Source organism: Galeopterus variegatus, unplaced genomic scaffold, assembly GCF_000696425.1.
Source record: "Galeopterus variegatus unplaced genomic scaffold, G_variegatus-3.0.2 Scaffold40, whole genome shotgun sequence".
Classification (NCBI taxonomy): Eukaryota; Metazoa; Chordata; class Mammalia; order Dermoptera; family Cynocephalidae; genus Galeopterus; species Galeopterus variegatus.
In genome coordinates, this window is record NW_007726151.1 from 1,370,036 (window position 1) to 1,389,778 (window position 19,743).

Below are 19,743 nucleotides of genomic sequence, written 5' to 3' on the forward strand. Positions count from 1 at the left end.
GGGGGGGGGGGGGGGGGGGGGGGAGCGGGGAACCCTATTTAGTAATATTAACCATGTTGCAAAAAGTTTATTAAACAGAAAGGAAAAAATAAGAGTATTTGGGACCTAAATAGTCATTTTTCCAAAGATCAGAACTAAAAAACAGTAACTAACACACATTCCCAAGGAGAAGGAAAAAAAAATCAAAACTTTTGTTTACCAACTTTCCTCCTTTGCCTGGAAGCACTATGTTAAAAGGAAATGATAAATGCTAATCATTCTAAATTCCATTTGGGGATTTTTTTTGAGTGCAGCATTTTATTTAGCCGTCACATTAATTTTTACAATAATTACAGTGCCTCAAACGATTTTTTTCCTATAATTATCGCCTTCACAATTTCATTCTAATATACTTTACTTTCCTACAATGCATTAATTAGTAGACTACGCCACTGAATCAAATTAAATCTGTGCAAAGTTAGTTAAACAGAAGATTTCTATTGTAAACACAAGCCAATATAAATGTATATACTTTACAACATTAAAAGGAAACCACTGACCCTGTGCCATCTACCTATAACTACATTGCATTGTCCTGTGGAAGGTAAGTTCGGAAGTTAACTTTGTTCCCAAGCCACTGGAATAAAGGTCACTGAAGAGGTAAATGCAATATGCACATTACTCTTGCAGTTCCCATTGCCTTAAGATATATGGAAGCAAACATGTTAAAATGGAACCAGCTATAAATTATGGTCAAATGATTTTTTTTAGTTCGATGGGGGGGGGAAAGCAAAACTCTGTAACTGTTCCTCACCAGACAAGAGCCTTAGATCTTGTACTTCGGCCTTTGGTTTTGTTTCCTTCAGGTGAATTAGAAGCATTTGCCTTATGAGTTTTCTTATGATGTTCAAGATAAGTCTTTTTGGCAAATGCCTTTCCACATTTATTGCATCTGTGAAGAGAAAAGTTTTTTGTGACTTTTACTTCAATCCCGACATCAGCTACTTCATACTTTTTACTGGGAGAGTTAGAAGTGCCATCATGTTTTGGATCACTGTGTTTTGCTTCGTCCCTCGAAGGGCCTCTTTTTGCCACTTTATTTAGAACAAAATCAATGGGCTTTTTTATAGCTCTGATCTCTAAACTGGCTGTTATTTTCCCAAGATAGCGAGATGACTTTTTATGAACCACAGTTATATGTCGTATCACATCACGTTTCCGACGAGTTTCATAAGTGCAAAGAGGACACTTGTAGAATTTAACATAAATGTTATTTCCATCTGTGTGCAACTCAATGTGTTTAGTCAAGTTCTGTTTGGAAGTAAACTGACGTTTACAAAGTTTACAGTAAAGTTGCTTAAAGTCAAAGCCAGCTGAAAGTTTTGGTTTCCTGGTTTTTTGCTGGCCACCTGCAGCCGACGGACTAGTTGATTTAGGGCTTTCAGAGTCTTGTTTAACTTTATTTTTCTGTGCTGCCGGTGTGTTCTTTTTTTCATTTGAATGATTTGTTCCCTTTAATTCATTCTGTGGAGAATGGGTAATGGAAGGGGGTGATGATTCTACAGAATCTGCCGGTTCAACTTTAACTTTTATTTCTGAACCGTTGGCAGTATTATTAGGGACCTTCTCTCTTTTAGAGTTTGTTCCAGAAAGAGTTATCTTGTGGACAATTTGCATATGTCTTTTAAGCATTATTTGTGAACTATATTTCCTCTTGCAAAGGAGGCATTTGCATGCAGTTAAATTGTATTCAGCCTTTGAAGACGACTTTTGTTTTCGAGTCTTAAAAGATTTTTTAGGAGAAACAGAATCCAGGAACAAAGGTTGCCCAGGCTTTGTTGCTATATCAGGAGTAATTGAATCCCTCCTTAGTCCTCTATGAACTTCATCAAAATGCCTCCTTACATTCGCTTTTGTAGCAAATGATTTACAACATACTGGACAACTCCTACTTAATGGAACTAGAACATTCTTACCGCGTCCTTTAGAGGACTGGTTTGGATTCTTTCGTGTTTCAATGTACTTTTTTAGTTCTTCCATCTTTTTCTTGTGCACTTTTCGAATGTGACGACGAACACCTCGTCTAGAATTGAATTCTTTTCTACAAAGACAACATATCAACTGGTGACCAAAATCAGAATTGTCAGAAGTTTCCAAGTCAGCCTGTGATTCCTGAGGTTGTTCATCAGATGCCGGTGTCACTTCATCTGCAGCAATCTCAACAGGAGGGGGCTCTACAGTTTCCACCTCTGTATCTGTAACTGGTACTGTTTTAGACTGCTCAGTGCTAGTTTCCTGTATTGGAACTTCGGTTTGTTCAGGAGTACTGCTTGACTCAGTGACTTCAGTGGGATTATCAGTCCTTGAAATATACTGAAATACTGCATTCTGATTAGTTTCTATGGGTTCTAGCTTAATAATATATTCTCGCTTGTCCACACTTGGATATATGGCTTCTAGGAGATCATTTATGGCTTGACTTTGCTTATCATTCACATCAGGAAGGTCTGTTAAGGAAAAAACAACATTTTAATCTGAAATAATTAGCCTGCCCTAGCCCTCTAATATTTTAAAATATATTATGAACCTCAACCTTAAAATTTATTACATTATTGCTTTGTATTTATTCTTATAAGAGCATTATCTACTTTTCAGTATTTTATAAAGATAAAAACTGGTATTAACTAAACTAAAATTTCCGTTCATTTAAATTTTCATCATGGGGCCAGCCCAGTGGTGCACTGCTACAGTGCGCTGCTTGGGAGCGCAGCGGCACTCCCGCCGAGGGTTCGGATCCCACATACAGACCGGCCGCTCACTGGCTGAGCGAGGTGCGGGTGCAACACAGAGGGTTGCAATCCGTTGCCGGTCACGAAAAAAGACAAAAAGGGAAAAAATAAAAATAAAAATAAATAAATTTTCATCATGTTAAGGAATAGGTAAAATGTAAAGAGCTACTTCTGCTTCTAAGTTCACGAAAAAAGACAAAAAGGGAAAAAATAAAAATAAAAAAAAATAAATTTTCATCATGTTAAGGAATAGGTAAAATGTAAAGAGCTACTTCTGCTTCTAAGTGCCCTTATATAAAATACTCGTACATAAGCATGTGGGTGTCCTAAACAATAAAAATAATATTTCATATTTTTAGTCTGAAAGTTTTAGACTGGCAACTCAAAGTTCTCATAACCCAGGATGGATAAAACATCATAAAGAATGTTACTACATAAATAAAAATGTTTTTTTAGAAAACATAACAGCATTCCTATCAACATAAACCATAATAAACAATCTAGTCAAATTGTATGAGGGCATTTGAACATCTCATGGAAATGAAAAAGAAAGATTGGTAAGCAAATACATAAACTTGAATGGCACAATGTATAGAAATATTTGCTAAATTCAGTCTGATTACATGTCTCCTTAATGTGACACACTTTTACTAAAACAAATTATTAAAAACTACAGATTTATTCCAAAAAGAGTAGTTCTATTTACTTGTATAATAATTACATTATATATTGTATTGTATATTATATATATTATGTTTTATATATTAATATTATTTACTTTTATACTAATTATATCCTTTATAAGCAATCACATTGTAACAGAATTGTCTATCACTGGTTGTTTCCACACACGACTCTAAAATCTAGCTACAAATAGTATACTCATCTTTCTTTTTAAAATGAATAAAGTAGTGCCTATAAGGATAATACTTCCACAAAAGTATTTCTAGAATGAGTACTGCCAAGAGTACACAATAATCTAGCAATCCATTAATCTATTTCACTCTATAAGTTAACTCTACAACTAAAAAAATAACAAATAACCACCAAAAAATGAACAAACTTTCTACTAGTATTTTAATTAAAAGGTTAGATTTAAAACTAATCTCTATAGACTGACTTTTAATTTACATCTCAATGATAAAAAGTAGCAAAATCAAACAGAAGTAGGAAAAGTTTCCAGATAAATATCAAATTTTTGTTTCATCTATGCTCTATAATGTACTTTAAGCCACCTTCATGATAATTAAAGCAGCACTTTAATAACTGGAATTCGCATTTCATCCCCATCCCAAAAAGGTTAAGTTGAAAAATGTATAAAATCCACAATGCATCTATGGTATCAGACTGACAAAGTAAATTCTATATTTTATAAGCCCACAAAGAGCTAAATCCCTGAATAAGAAATAGTAAAATAACCTATTATTAAAATATTTTAAAGAATTTACATTAATTCTTTAAAGCAAAAAAATTATACCATTACATAAACTGCTAACTTAATCATACAGGGTCAAAACACTCAACAGACATTCGGTTCCACAAAGACTTTATTAGTCTGCCACTTTATCCTATAAAGCCACTTTATCATATAAAGCTATTTCGGATCTCAAGTTAGCCTGTGACACAATCAAATTTCTGATAAAATGACTGATCTAAATAAATTTAGTTGACAACAAAATTGATCTTCAAATCAAGACTAAGAAAACACTAGAAAGACTAATAAAGTTTTTTTTTTTTTTTTTGTCCTTTTTGAGACGGGCCGCACTGCGCTCAGCCAATGAGCGCTGTGAGTGCACCGGTCATCCCTATATAGGATCCGAACCCACGGCAGGAGCGCTGCTGCGCTCCCAGCGCCGCACTCTCCCGAGTGCGCCACAGGCTCGGCCCCTAATAAAGATTCTTTAATGCTCTCCACCATTCCCATGAAATCAACTAATTTACCCATTCTTTGCTCTTCATTTCCAACCTTCTCATTTACTTAAGGGGAATCTAAGTGATGAATCGTATCTGGTAACAAGTTGCTAAGGAAGTAAAAAAGGAAAAATACCAAGAAATTGCTCTCTTCAAGGGGTAGCATTAATGTTTTAACTTACTGAATATAAACAATATGGCCCTATGAACATTCAAAAACAACACCCAATATTTTAATACAAATAAATATATACAAAAATCTAACTTCCTGTATGATATTTTTAGAAAAATCCAAGTAGAAAGTATTGATATCAAAGTACCTGTCTAAGAAATTGAATACAACAATGAGTCAAGTATTTAGTTTTATTCTACATCAGTAAATTATCTGTAATTAGATATCAATACCATTTTAATGCAAATGTATAGTTGCAGTGTAAGAATACTTAACTGTAAAATGCATAACTGAATATGTGAATAAAACTTACTGTCATCCATCTGGAGACTTGGTGGGCAGTAGAATTTTTTATGGGTAATTAAATTTGGTAATCCTCTGAAGAGACTGCGGCATAATTTACATTCAAAAATAGTGTCCACATCTTTTAATAAAATATGCTTAAGTTGTTTAGTTCCTGAAGGAAAAGAGAAAGGAAAACAACACAAAAGGTAATTTTAACAATGCACTTTTAAACTGGGAAAACACTATTAACAATCCAAAAGTGCAGTTACTTTTCAAAAATAAAATATACGCATTGTCAATTTCTACCACAGTATATTTAAAACTAAGTTCTAAGCAAAATCCTACTATAATCTCGAAATTAGGACAGCTAAAATTGATGCCCTTTTACTACTTCAGAAGCCAATAAATTCTTGGGATACCACAAGGCAATGGTTCTGACAGGTGGTTGGTGGGATGAGAATAAAGATATACATAACTGTCCCCTAGAGATTCTGATTCAATACATCTCAAGTATGGCAGAAAAATTAAACGTTCCTCCACACTCCCTGACAAACTTTCTGGCTGGTTCTTCCAGCTCTTTTCTGCACTAGGATGTGAACAAGGAGTTTTTCAATACATTTTCCTCTGATTCCTTCAAGAGGGTCAAAACTGTATCACAGGATTGCCTGTGACTTTTCTTTTTAAATTCAACTCAAACTACTTCAGGTCCTAAGCCAAGATGAGACTTACAGCTGTTTAGTGTGATAGTAAGAAATTTTTGTCCATACTGGAAAATAACTTTGAATTTTGCTTAGGATTCTAGATAACACTATAAATTTATAAACTTATTCTAAGCCTTTCTCTCTCATAACACTTAACCCAATTGAAATTAATTAGGTATTCATATGATTACTAGTTCAATGCCTGTCTTCTCCATGAGATTATAAACTCCAAAGCAGCAAAGACCAAGCCTAGCTAACTTACAAAGTGTTCAGCTCTAAAATGCTCAAAAGTACTTGATGAAGAAATGCCACTGATCTAGATCTAGGGAATCTAAGCATTCTTGTAGAAAATCAAAAAACAGAGAAAAAATAAATGGCAACAATCATCCAATCTTTAAAATAAAAACATCCACCAGGAATAAAACATAAATGGAAGGTGTTCTGTCACTAATTTCAACAGGTCTCTGCCAAAGATAAGTTGACAAAATTGATCTGTAGTGCCACATTAATTATTGTGCCTTTAGTTTCCTCAAATAAAAAAAGATGATAATAGGGCTGGCCAGTTAGCTCACTTGGTTAGAGTGTAGTGCTGATAACACCAAGGTCAAGGGTTTGGACTCCCTTACCAGCTAGCTGCCAAAAAAAAGATGATGATAATATTGATTTAAAGAGAAAAAAGCCGAAGCCCCCTGAAAAATACCCTTAAGACTATCCAGGTGCAAAGTGTTCTGTCATTCAACCAACATTTGATTATTAAGCTCTGGGACTATTAAAGAGTATAAACTATCTTAGTAGTATAGCTAATATTGCAGAGTTTATAAAAGTTAAATATTTCTGATTTAACCTTTTACAATCTGTTTACATCTAGTTTTTGAAGTATATTTTATCATCATTTTGAAGACAGGTCAGCCTTCAAAATTCTACTGTGAAAAGACTGATTATCAGGTTATCAAAACTTTACTAAGTCTTTAGAAATGCCAAATCTGACATTATCTATATGTGTGACCTTAAAGAGATATATAATCTTTGCATTTTGGTTTCTCCATCTTGTAAAGTAGAACAAACCAAACCAAACCTACCTTAAAAGAATTATGAAAAAAATATATAAACCTAAATCCCAGGAAAATTAAATGATACACCTGAGTTTCTACTGGAAAAAAACATATATAATGAAATAATTTCCACCATTTCCCGAATCCAAGTCTACATTTACTCCACTAGACCCTATTACAGCAAAGTCAGGAAAAAAAAAACTTTCATAAAGAGAATAGCGTGTTATTCTTTATATGCAAGCAAATTATCATATGTATCTTTCTCTAATCCATTCTACATTATAAAATATCTTGGCAAAAGACTGCTAATATATTTAGTTCATACTTAACATCATACGTGATCGACAGACTATGAGAGGTAGACTGAGGACAAAAATGCTTTGGCTAAGCCTCTCTAATTGATCTATGTCTAGTCCTCAGGAAGTGTAGCTGAATATAATACTAGTGGGAAGAAAACAGGAAATTTTTGGATACTTTGATTCTAAATTAGAGGACTTGCTAGACTCAAACTAGAGATCCAATTCTGCCTTTAAAAATAGTCAAAAAGGACTGAACAGGAACACAGAAATAACCTGTACTGGGTTTAACTTAAAAATTCGACTAAAGATTTAAATAGAAAGTACATGGTAGCAGGTTGAAATAAAACAATCGGTCTGTAAACAACATAAGTTTATATCAAAAAAAGTCAGGTATAAAAATATAAGACTGCATCCCTAAATCAGACATAGCACTTTGTCTACCAGTTTCTCTCAATCATAGAAAAACAAAAACATTATAAATTTCTTAATTAGTCCTAGTTATCTAGTTAGCTATATTCAGTATGGAATGTATATTTATTCTCCAAAAAAAATTTTTTTTTTTGTCTTGTTCCGTGTCCGGCAACGGATCGCAACCCTCCGTGTTGCCCCCGCACCGGACCGGGGACCGGCAACGGGATTGCAACCCTCGGTGTCGCTCCCGCGCCTCGCTCAGCCAGTGAGCGGGAACCGGTCTGTATGTGGGATCCGAACCCTTGGGCGGGAGCGCCGCCGCGCTTCCCAAGCGGTGCACTTATCCAGTGCGCCACCGGGCCGGCCCCAAAAAAATTTAAAAAAAAAAAAAAAGACAAAAAAAAAAATTTTTTTTGGAGAATAAATATACATTCCATACTGAATATAGCTAACTAGATAACTAGGTCTAATTAAGAAATTTATAATGTTAGCGGTGCACTTATCCAGTGCGCCACCGGGCCGGCCCCAAAAAAATTTAAAAAAAAAAAAAAATTTGTTCCTAATCTTGACTAATCAACCTTAATTATCAATCACAAATGCTTCCCCTCTGTCACACACACAGTTCTTGTTAATCCAGGCATACCAAATTTATCTCAGGTCTGCAGATATACCAAATGTTCTCTCTCTCCCTCATTTTTCAGGCCTTCACCTATGTTTTTTTCTCTCGAATTACATTCTTCCACTTCTCTGGTCTAGTTTACTTCTGGCAACCCTTCAGATCCCAGGTTAGATGTCACTTCCTAGAAGCCTTATCTGATCCCTCCTGTTTTTTGTTAAGAATTCTTCACCTATACTCCCATAGCATCCTCTACCTATATACTAGCTTAACCCACTATCTTGTAATTAATTACTTTTCTTTTCCTCATTAAACTGGAGGATCTAGGAGAAAAGAGAAGATATCTTTGATGCTCACCATTGTATTCCCAGCCCTCAAGATAATGCTTGATTGACATTTGTTAAGTAACATATTGGAGAGCTCTATGTTTAAAAAAATCTTCTACTAAAATAAGATTTTTTAATGTATGTGAAGTTGACTGGGGAGTCAAAAAAGGGACTTCAAGATTTTCTAATTCTACTTACACATTTTACAAATGAGAAAAATAACATGTGTCCCATTCCATAAACACAGACAGTAAAAGATTTTCCCTAAGTTAGTTTCAGTCACCATGTAAGGTTTTCTTATGTTTTATCATGGACATAATAGCTTTATTCAAAATCAGCTACCATTTTCTGATTGTTTTACTCACTTACAATCAGACACAGCCAACCAACTATGCTTCTATCAATAGCTAAAACTACCTGTTCCCTGAGACAACCACAGACATGGTCACCTAGACAGCCAATATAAAGTTCTGCCACAGCTTTTGATCCTGAGAAACAAAGAACCATGCTGCCTTCCTCCTATTATTCCTTCTCCTCTATTGCTCTCTTTCTTGCCTTAGGTTTTTAAAGTATCTTAGAAGTCACTACTTAATGCTTACGTACATCACCAATCAGTATCTTTCAAAAAACCATCCCAAAGGAAAAGGATTTTGATACCTAAAGATTAACTGATTAGTGTATATCCCAGACTTTCACACATAATAGGTGCTCAATAAAAATTAGCTAAACTTCATCAAGGGTTTATTTTGTGCTGTTCCTTAATGGTAAAGACACTGCATGTACTAATGAAAATGTTTAAAAGATTTTTTTTTAAAGAAATCATTATTCAATTTTACATTAGGTTAGATGGCAGTCGCTATATAACATGAAAATATTCATTCTAACTCTTTCGTTTTTTTCCTTAACACACTGACATTTTGGTCAATGACCATTTTAAGCTGTGGCAGGAATTCTTAAATGGTATAATACTTGCCTATTGTTGGCTCACACATGAGCTCAATCTTCTTGAGGATGACCATTTAACCACAATATATATCATCCCAACACTGCAAGCAAACCTATGTTCCTTGTCAAATCTCCTGAAGGAAATTTCTGACTGATAATCCCTTAACATAAATACTAAAAGGTAAAAAGAAAGAAAACTTAAGAAAACTGAAATTCTTATCTTAAAACTACCACCTATAAGAGTTGGTAAAAAAAATTACTAGGTTAATTATGGAACATCGCCACATACTACAATAAATTTATAAGTAGAATAAAATTATTTTTAACAGTGAATACTTGGTGGATCTTTTAATTTAATCTAATAAATATTTATTGAGCACCTATTAAATACCAGGTATAATGTCATTCACTGGAAATATGAAAATGAAGGCTATGATCTGTGCCCCTGAGACAGTCACTTGAATAATATAAATGGCTGCTCTCCCAGGAACATAGCCTCAGATGACATGCTTTGAAGATGAATGTAAGAACAACAAATCAAACAAATCTACATTTTTTTATTCATCCAAAAAATATCTAGTCACATTTTAAATTTCCTACAATTGCTATGTAACAACCAAAAACACAATCCATCATAGAATATGGCACTCTCCCATGTGTCTCAAATAAATCATACTTCCATCCTAAGCTTTTGCCTACAAAATCAGGACTGAGGCATCACCATTCAGTCACAGCTTATAATAAATGCAATTAAAGTTGCTTTAAGCAGTAAAGATAAAAATAAGAAAAAAAACCAAAAGCAAAAACTTCTAAGATGTTAAATGGCCAAACCTAAATTTAGGAAGATAATGACAAAAGCAAACATCACGTAAAGCTAATTCTCATTTTTCACTACCATACTATAGAAGAAGAGTTACAATTTATTCTTCCCTAAGAGTCAAAAAAAAAATGTATAGTAATCCAGTATATTCTACATGTAGAATCTTTTTTCTATAATATTATACATTATCTCTTTTTATAATAATATATATTTCAAGAATTTAAAAAGAACATGTCACCTCCATATTAAAGACCAGTTTTGAATACTGAACTAAATGATTATCCTTCTCTTTTCCCATTTTTCTGTTTCTAACCTTAGAGCATTTCACATCTCCTTTGCCTCTTCCAGGCAACTAAGAGACTAAGAAAAAATACTAAAATCAATTAAATCACTTTATTAAATACCTAAAAGATATTTAATAAATATCTAAAGATAGTGCATCTTTTATTTGTTATTTAAATTTTTGTTTCAGTTTGAGAGGGAGGTCAAAGAGGAAGGAAGATAAACTAAAAGTGCTAATAGAAAGGAGGGAAATTCGAAGACACCAAATCACAGACGTGATCCTAGAAGGACTAACAGCCAAGGCAAGACTCTACAAAGGGCAGGGCATAGAAGCTACAGGTTCAGAGCAAACAACAGGTCTCAAGTCACCCAACCATCAGGGACCTAAGAGTAGAAAATCTGTAACCACACAAAAGGTAGCCTTCTAAAAAAAATGAGGCATCTATCTATAGACTGATATCTAACAACAGTTCAATCTACTGTTAATAAAATAAAGGTACACAAGAGCGTACAGAGACTGCTACCACTTGAATTGAGAAGAAAATAAGGGAATGTATCTGTGTATATGTATAAAAGGTCTTTGGAAGAAGACCCATAAGCCATTTATACAGCAGTGGTTGCCTAAGCAAAGGGGATATGGGAGACAGAATAGTAAAGAGACATACTTTTCCCTCTCTACTCTTTCATACTTTTTTTTTTAAACCACAGGCACATATTAGTGATTTCCAAAAGAAAAATTTATTTAAATTAATTTAAAAGTCAAGCAGCCAGAAATACAGAGATATCAGAAATCAAGAAAAATCTGTAATTTAAAGCTAGGAAAATACTCCAAAGCAAAAGCTGAAGTTTAAGGCCAAAAGAATGTGTTAAAACTGGTCAAGCAGTCAGTATAGTACACATGGGGTTGGTGAACCTTGAAAATGAGTCAACTCCTTCTGCAGAAGCCTTCTATGAACTTCTAGCTTGGGAAGGAATTAACACCAGGTCATGGACAGCCCAGTGTAGGCAGAAGAAGGTGAAACACTTAAATAGAGATGAAGCAGTAGCTGAAGAAAATTATCTGACCTTCAAAATAAAGGCAGACACCCCAACATGTTACTACTACCCAACCTGACTTCACCACTTTAGGTTAACAAGACCAAAAGCATGGACTTCAGAGTTCTATCTTCAAATATCTGTCAAAGTTATATAGCACCACCAGGATAGTTCTTTAAATGCAATATGTGTGACCTAGATGGAATGGAAAGAGCCTAGAAAGAGATGAGTCATTGAAGGTGTGCTTAGAAGTAGAGTGAGACATGGAGGAACTGACAAGAGTCTCAGAGTTAGTCCCTAAGTCATGTGGCCCAAACTTCCATCCCATCCTCCCAAGGTTTTAGTCAGCTTGGACTTAAATACCTTAGTGCTAAATAAGGGATACCTTAGTGGACTTTAGATTATCCACATATGTAAGAGATTAGTATCTTGAGGCATTTTAAATTTCTTAGTTATGGAACACAATAATAAAGTAAAAGAATTCTCTGTTTAATCCAAACTTAGTTTCTCTGTACCACTCAGCATATTTCTACTAAATCATCTCTTATTTAAACTGTTGGGTATTTAATTAAAATTATAGTATTTTCAGAATTTGTCTACATAAAAAATAATTCAAAAGGCAAATTTGCTGGGGACATTTGACATTTTTTTAAAAGCACATTTCAAAAAATAAACATAAATGACTTTGAAATTATACCCTTTCAGATTACCTATTTCACCGTCCCTCTTCTTTAGCTTAGATAGTAAAGAAATGGCAAACACAGAAAATAGATAATGACCACAATGCAATAAGAAAACAGTTAATTTCATCATTAAATATTTACCTTTCAAACTTTAAAAATACATAGATTTTGGGTACAGAATCTTGTTGAAAAGGTATTTTTTTATTAGACAGAGCATTTATGAATAAACCACTTCTAACTTTTTAATCAAATATCACTGTAATGAAGTGAAACTGTATAAAATAACTTTATTAATTACAAATTATGAATTTTTGAATAGAAACCTATAGCAAATATTACTAAATATGAAAAGCTATTACCTTCATTTCCACAGTATGAGAAAGGAAAAAAAAAAAAAAGAACTTCCGTCTCTATTCTAAAAGTAGCTAAAACAAATGAAAACTATTTTTCTGCTGTGCCAGAAATATAAACACTGCCCCTAATAAGTAAAATTTTATTTTAACTGTATTTATCATAGAACGTGACCTAAAAATTATTTAACCAAGGGCAATTATCAAAAGTAAAAAACAAACAACAAAAAATACCCTAAATAGGTTATCCACCATCCAACATAATGATAGGCACATGGTATACACTGAATACTTACTGAATTAAATATACCTATAAGCAATGCCATGAAGGCTGTAGATGAAAAGTCTAAGAAATAGATCTTGAAGACTCAGCGAAAAAAAACTTTTTAAATTTAGATTAAGGGACAATCTATTTCTTAGAATCCTAAAGTAAAGCAAATATGTGCTTTCTCCCTTTACAACTTAAAAACAAGCACCTCAAAAAATTTTTCATCAATACAAACAAATAGTTACATGAAAATTATCTTTTCCTTTCAACCTCAGAAATTTTTCATTAAGACAGTAAGCTATAAAATAATGACAAGATATTCTAATCCTTTAGGTGTCTAGCAGTCATGTTTATTTGCTTGTTCACATTTGACTATATAGTCTTGTAATGTCAGAAAAACCAAATCTATAAGAGGTGGACAGGTGTATCCTAAGAATCACGGCAACCTAAGACCTTACTGATAGCACAGGGGTTCTAACATATCTGAGGCATTTATATGTAGTAAATAACACCTATTTTAAAGCACTGGATTGCAACTACACAAATATAATTATCATATAGCTAATTCATATAATAATCTAATGAAATGAAAGCTAAACAAATTTATCTGAAGATGTCAGGGCTGAAATATGTCTTTTTTCTATCTTATGCTCTATTAAAGATATTGAACTATAGAAACTTCAGGGTTAGGCAGAAAGTGAGTCATAGAGAGATGATAAGTTAATTCATCTAAAACAGGTAACATTTCAGACATTCTGAGTAAATAACCTACAGTGCCAAAGCTTATAAAGACCCAGACTAATTTACTATCTTTTGAGAATTTATAAAGAACTTGCCAAAAGATAACAATGGATCTTGAAGAAGAGCTTCACCAGCAAATACCACATATTTCTTTAGACTATACTAAACAGATTTATTTTAAAACTAATACATAATATAGAGAATTGTAAAAGAATCTTCAGATCAAGTCAATATTTATTGAACTACTTTTTTAAAATATAACAATTAAAAGTATTCTATAAGTAAAACCAATGTATACATATTAATATTTTTAAAAATTACTTCTAAGGACTTCTAGGTATTTTTCAAGAATATGTGAAGATTGAAAAATACATCCTAAAACATTCATACCTGATCGAAAGCACTCAATTATTTGTTGAATACCAGATTTGGATGTCTGTAGTGGTTGCTGTAACAAAGGAGGATCTCCAGGTTCCAGGATATAAACTACATGGAAGACAAACACCCACCCCAATCCCCACAAAAAAAGGGTTATTTAAATCATTTACTATCAAAGTAAACAATAGTTTGCTGCAATTATGTTAATGATAATCAATCACACTTGCATATATTTTTTTCACCATTATCTTTGTAAGGCAAAATAAAACAATGAAGGAAAAAAACTAAAATTATTCTCAATTAAAGTCTAAATTAAGACTACTTAAGGCTAGATATTAGCTTTAAATGCAAAGACATAACTACTTTGCTATTATTTAGTGCACATTCTTCACGTTTGCCCTTTTTGTTCCCCTTGAAGAGGAACCACTATACTAGTATTTAACCAAAATTCCAAGGCAAGGGTGGCCTAGCCGCATCTCATAAACCATCCCAAAATCCTCTGGAATATGTAGTACAGCTCTCTGGACAACTATGAGAGCAAAACTTAGAAACCACTGCTTAAGGAAGTAATTGGACAAGTACACAATGATGAATGTGTAAGAATGTTCTCTGCAGCACTGTATATAATTGAGAGAAATTTCAAACAACTTAAAAGTCTGTCAGTAGGGACCAGACTAAATAAACTATGAAATGTCCATAAACTAGGATCTTTTCACAGCTGTTAGAAAGCATGAGCTAAACCTACGTGTACTGACAACAAGGACTGTCAATAAATGTGAAGTAACAAAAACATGTTATAGACTATGATCCCATTTACATTAATACATATTTAGATAGAAAAATACGTAAATTTAATGTATTTTTGAGTTTATGTACAGATGCTAACATAAACAAGAAAAAGTCTTGTTTATGGTATACCAACAACATTTAACAAAGGTTCTGTCAGAGTGGGTTTATCAGGATTATGTTCACTTTCTGCCTCACGCTTTACTTCTTCAGAGCATGTGCTTTTAGAATGTACATTTTAGAAAGAATACATTTTTTTATATTAAGTAAAAGTAATCTTTCCATTTTAAAAATAATTTTTATTTTCATATACAGAGGTCTATGTCATCCCTACTTTCCAAAATTCTCAGAGTAGCAGTATAAATAAATATACAATAAATTATAGTAATATGAAACAATGTAACTGAAAAGGAAAACTGAGTTTTTCCATCAGTTATCAAATAAAGAGAGGAGGTTTCAGTGGAAAAAAACTGGCCATTTTAATTACCTCTTTTTAAAATACGTTATAATGTTCTATTCAATTATTACCATCATAGTCCAGCACCATCCACTCAGTGTGGGGAGATAAGAAGGGTTACTTCAATAACATGAGCTACTACTGCTTCAGGGCTTAGGCTTGGACAACATTCAGCTGTCTGATAAGGGGGCTAAAGACTGCTGTGTGTATAGACACAGCCTTATATTCTCCTTTATACTTCAAGTCTAGTGCTCAGTGTACACAAACGGGAGGAACTATATCTCAGGACCAAGTCATTTCATTAAGTAAAATTTTTCCAATTTAACAGACACCTTAGTGGCATGTTAAACGAATTAAAAACATACAGACACACAACTCATTTTGAGAATAACTGATATTAGCACCAACTTCAGTGATTAGGAAAGAACATAAGACTCCAAACCTGGACTGCCTGTGTTTAAATTCTTTTTCTGCCATTTATACAACTAGGGCAAATTAAGCTCTCTGATCTCTCTTTTCTCATCTCTAAATGGGGATAATAAAAGTACCTAAGTCATAGGGTTGTGTCAGGATTAAATAAACTAATGCAGGTAAACTGCTTAAAACAGAGCCTAGGATATAGTAAAGGTTCAAAAAACATTCTATTATCATCGTCATCATCATAATCACGTGAAATTCAACTGCCTTCCTCAACACCAAAAACTGAAAATATTTTTTTTTAATTCTAAAAGTAGAATTCAGTCTCTTAAAGAAACAACAGAAGAGTTTGTAAACAGATTGATAATATCATCTATTTGAATTAGATGGATCTCTTTTCAGTATTCATACATTACAGCAACTGATAACTGTTTACAAAAAAATAACTATAAAAGAGACTGAAAACTCACATAATTGTAAAGAGTTAAATGCTTCAAGGTCTGGCTCTATAAGTGGCAAGAATTCCAGAACTGGAGAATGAAAAAACAAAAATGAATAAGGGAGGGACATGGGGAAAAACAGACTTCTCCTTAGAGCCCTGTTTCCTCATTTAGCTACACGCTCCAGAAAATCTTCTATAATACACCAACTTCCACTTCACATGACACAACTGATTTTAAAGCTAGAGCAAAATTTTCTTACCCATCACCCCTGAACACTGCTACCACCAGAACACATATACATCCTGAGACAACGTTCAAAATAAGCCCAGAGTTAGCTTAGCTGTGCCTGGACACATCCACTTGGTATACACATCTGTGTAGCTGCTACTGTAAGAAACAATTCTTTCTTCATTTGGAAACATACTCTCAACTCTAGAAAACTTTATATATTAGTTTTTTTGTGTGTGACCGGTAAGGGGATCATAACCCTTGGCTTGGTGTCGCCTGCACTGCGCTCAGCCAGTGAGCGCACAGGCCATCCCTATATAGGATCCAAACCCACGGCCTCGGCGCTCCCAGCGCTGCACTCTCCCGAGTGAGCCATGGGCTCGGCCCTATATATTAATATTTTATAAAATTTCTCTTACATATCCTATCATCACTCCCAAGATCAGACTGATCCAGGTTACATGACCATTTAGAAAAAAACATCATTTTCCTCCAACCAAAAAACTCAAACCCTCAGAACACCTTTCCTTCTGAGAACACACTTCCCAGAATAAAACATCCCCTTTTGTAAGAGTCTCTCCTGTCTTAAAACAAGCCCCTTAAAAGATCCTTCTTCTTAAGATGTTTGGGATTTGCTTACAAATAATAGGGGTTGAGAGAGTAGTTGGAGGGTAGAAAAGGGAATTATGGGGAGAAGGGAGAATATACATGAAAAGTGGATGTACTGATGGAGTTGTGTGATGGGTACATAAGGTTCCTTATACCATTCTATTTTTGAAGGTCTGAAAACTTCTATTAAAAACATTCTTTAAACATAACTAAAAAAATACTTTACATACACTGACAGGCTAATAACACCACCTTCACTATAAATTGACCCATCCCATCAAGGCACAACGGCCTCCTCTGGAATATGCTGCTCTCATCTGGAGACTCACCCACTGTTCACAATCCAAATGAGGATAACATACTCAGGAGAGGCCACTAAAAGAATTTCTCAAATATCATGTTGTCTTCTTCCCTCCATCTGAGGACACCCTCTTTTAAAAACTATCACACGAAAACATATTCTCTTCAGTCCTGGAAACATCCTCTCACTCAGCACATACCTTCCCCTGAAATAAGGACAATAAACTACCCTATAAGTTAACAAACTTCTACCTTTCTGTTGAACTCAATCCTCAGAAAGTGTTTAATTATAGCTAAGAATGCAAAGAAACAATAACTACTTTTGACCTGTTAAGTCTGAAAATTAACCTGCATGAAAAAAGTTTCCAGTAAAAGAAAGATAAAAATTTTAAATTAATGCAATTTATCTGATATCTTGGTAATGGGGGGGGGAAACGTTTCAAAACACATTAAAAAGTTCAAGAGAACACATCTCTAAAACGTCTTCAGAAAGCTTTAATTACCAGAATATACTAAATAAGGTATGGTCACAAATTATCTTGATTATTTGTTTCCTTGTTTATGTCTACCTCTTCGCACTCAAAAGTTTTATGAGTGAAGGACCTTATCTGTTCTGGTCACCACTTATAAACTCATTGCCTTGTACAGTGCCTGGTAGCTAATTGGCATCTACTGGTGTTCAATAATAATTTTTTAAAGAAATGAATGAGCAAATAAACTTCTTCCTAAATTCATTAACTAATTCAACTTAAATGACTTGAAGTAATCTCAGAAAAACACTAGAATAAAAGGTCAGTGGAACACAACTATAAAAGGCATTCACATCCTTACACTTCAAAACTAGCAAACTCCATTCAACATTTCGTAAAACATTACTAATATATCTTCATTTCAAATACACAAAATACACAATGTGAAAGGGTACTGAAAATTAGGGCAGGGACAGTTGAACAGAAACTGGATCCCATCCTGAGATTGCCTGTTTTATTAGCACAGGTGAGTCATTACTGATCTTAGCAAAGTACAGTAAAGACAGAACTTTAGTACAAATTTTATTCTCATATGTAGCAAAGTTTTCTGAAAATGGAAGTTTACTGTTGCCGTTTTCCCCATAATCACAACATTACTTAAAATGAACTCTACTATGTTAAAACCCAAGTACATAAATGCAGTTGAAACACTCCAGCGAAAAGCAAGTCAAAGTATTAAAAAAAAATCCAAATAATTTTTAGGTCAAAAATAATGATAAAATCTGCCTTTGAACTAGAACAGCATAGCCTTTATTTGGTTTTGTGACAATATGTTTTCAATGATTCTCTTTTAAATTGTACCTCTAAATGTTTGTCAGAAAGCATGTCAAAGCTCTAAGTAGAAAAACTGTCCATAGTTTATATATCCCATTTATCAAAGTTTGCTAATATTTTTCATGAGACTCCAGAAAACAACTTTTTCATTTCATAAATTCAACTACAAAAACAGTTCTACTGAATAAAATACCCTAAAAACACTTAGAATTCTAACTAATTAGATTTTTCTTTTATTTTGCAATACAATATGTTCTATCCAAGAAATTTTTTAAAAGGCTGTACTTAGCAAAACCTGATTCTCCCAACAAGTACGACAAACTTTTTATTTTCAGGCTTTCAGCACTGTTGTCTGCTAAAGATTCATGAGAAATTTTTAATTTTTTTAAACTTCAAGAAACAATATTAACGAAGATACATATTTGCTAGTATTCTACTACCTATCTTTTCCTCTCTCTTGAGTTTTAAACATTCACAGAGCAGGCTGCCTTCAAAGAGAAGGAAAAAGGACTGAGCGATTGATCTGGTGGAAATAATTTAAGGTGACACTGGCAGTACTCCTTTTTAAGGGATCAAGCAGGGGAGACCTCTTGTTTGTACAAGCTTTTAGCTTCATAACTGGTGTTATGCTGGGGAAAATTATAGCCTGCTTTACTTGGGAATGACTTCTTGGGCAGGAGGAAAAGAAAACCAGACGGAAACAGAAGCACAGTGGCTCTGATGGAGGTCAAAGTAACTGGGGAAGAAAAGGGGTATACCTGGTTCACAGCATCCGTGATGATGGTGGTCAGTCTGACAGTATTTGTCCCTTAAAGGCATTTTCAGCGGGCGCGACCTACTTTCCTTTCACTGTAAGAAGCTCTTCATTGCGGCTTGGCTGTTGAAAGAAGCACAAACCCGTCACTCACCCCGAACTTCCTGGGGAGCTCTGGCTGCATTTTCCAGATACGTTTAAGTTCCCATCACCCACCCACCGATTCTCCACGAACTCGCACCTTCCTCGCGAAAAGAAAACAGAAAGACGCACGAAACCCTTCTCCAGCCCGAACTCCGCGCACAGGTTCATCGCCCTACCCGGAAACGCAGCCTCGGGCGCGCAGCGCAGGACGAAGGCCTGGCCGGCGGCGCGGGCTGCGGCGGCCTCGCCGTCCCGGGC

General features: G+C 34.2%; 1 protein-coding gene across 1 annotated transcript; it reads right to left on the bottom strand.

Moving 5' to 3' along the window:
• Positions 1-284: 284 nt before the first annotated feature.
• On the bottom strand, positions 285-19,411 carry ZNF800 (zinc finger protein 800). The gene is made up of 4 exons (XM_008571476.1): positions 19,346-19,411; positions 14,056-14,151; positions 5,165-5,308; positions 285-2,486 (listed from the first exon to the last, which is right to left on the bottom strand). The coding sequence occupies exons 1-4, from the start codon at positions 19,404-19,406 to the stop codon at positions 790-792; spliced, it is 1,998 nt and encodes a 665-aa protein (XP_008569698.1). The 5' UTR covers positions 19,407-19,411; the 3' UTR covers positions 285-789.
• Positions 19,412-19,743: the final 332 nt, after the last annotated feature.

Coding starts and splice junctions, on each gene's coding strand:
- ZNF800 (XM_008571476.1), bottom strand. CDS start 19,406: ATGCCTTTAAGGGACAAATACTGTCAGACTGACCACCATCATCACGGA. Junction 5,309..14,055: donor AATTGAGTGCTTTCGATCAG/GTATGAATGTTT, acceptor CTTTTCCTTCAG/GAACTAAACAACTTAAGCAT. Junction 2,487..5,164: donor AAGTCTCCAGATGGATGACA/GTAAGTTTTATT, acceptor TTTCCTTAACAG/ACCTTCCTGATGTGAATGAT.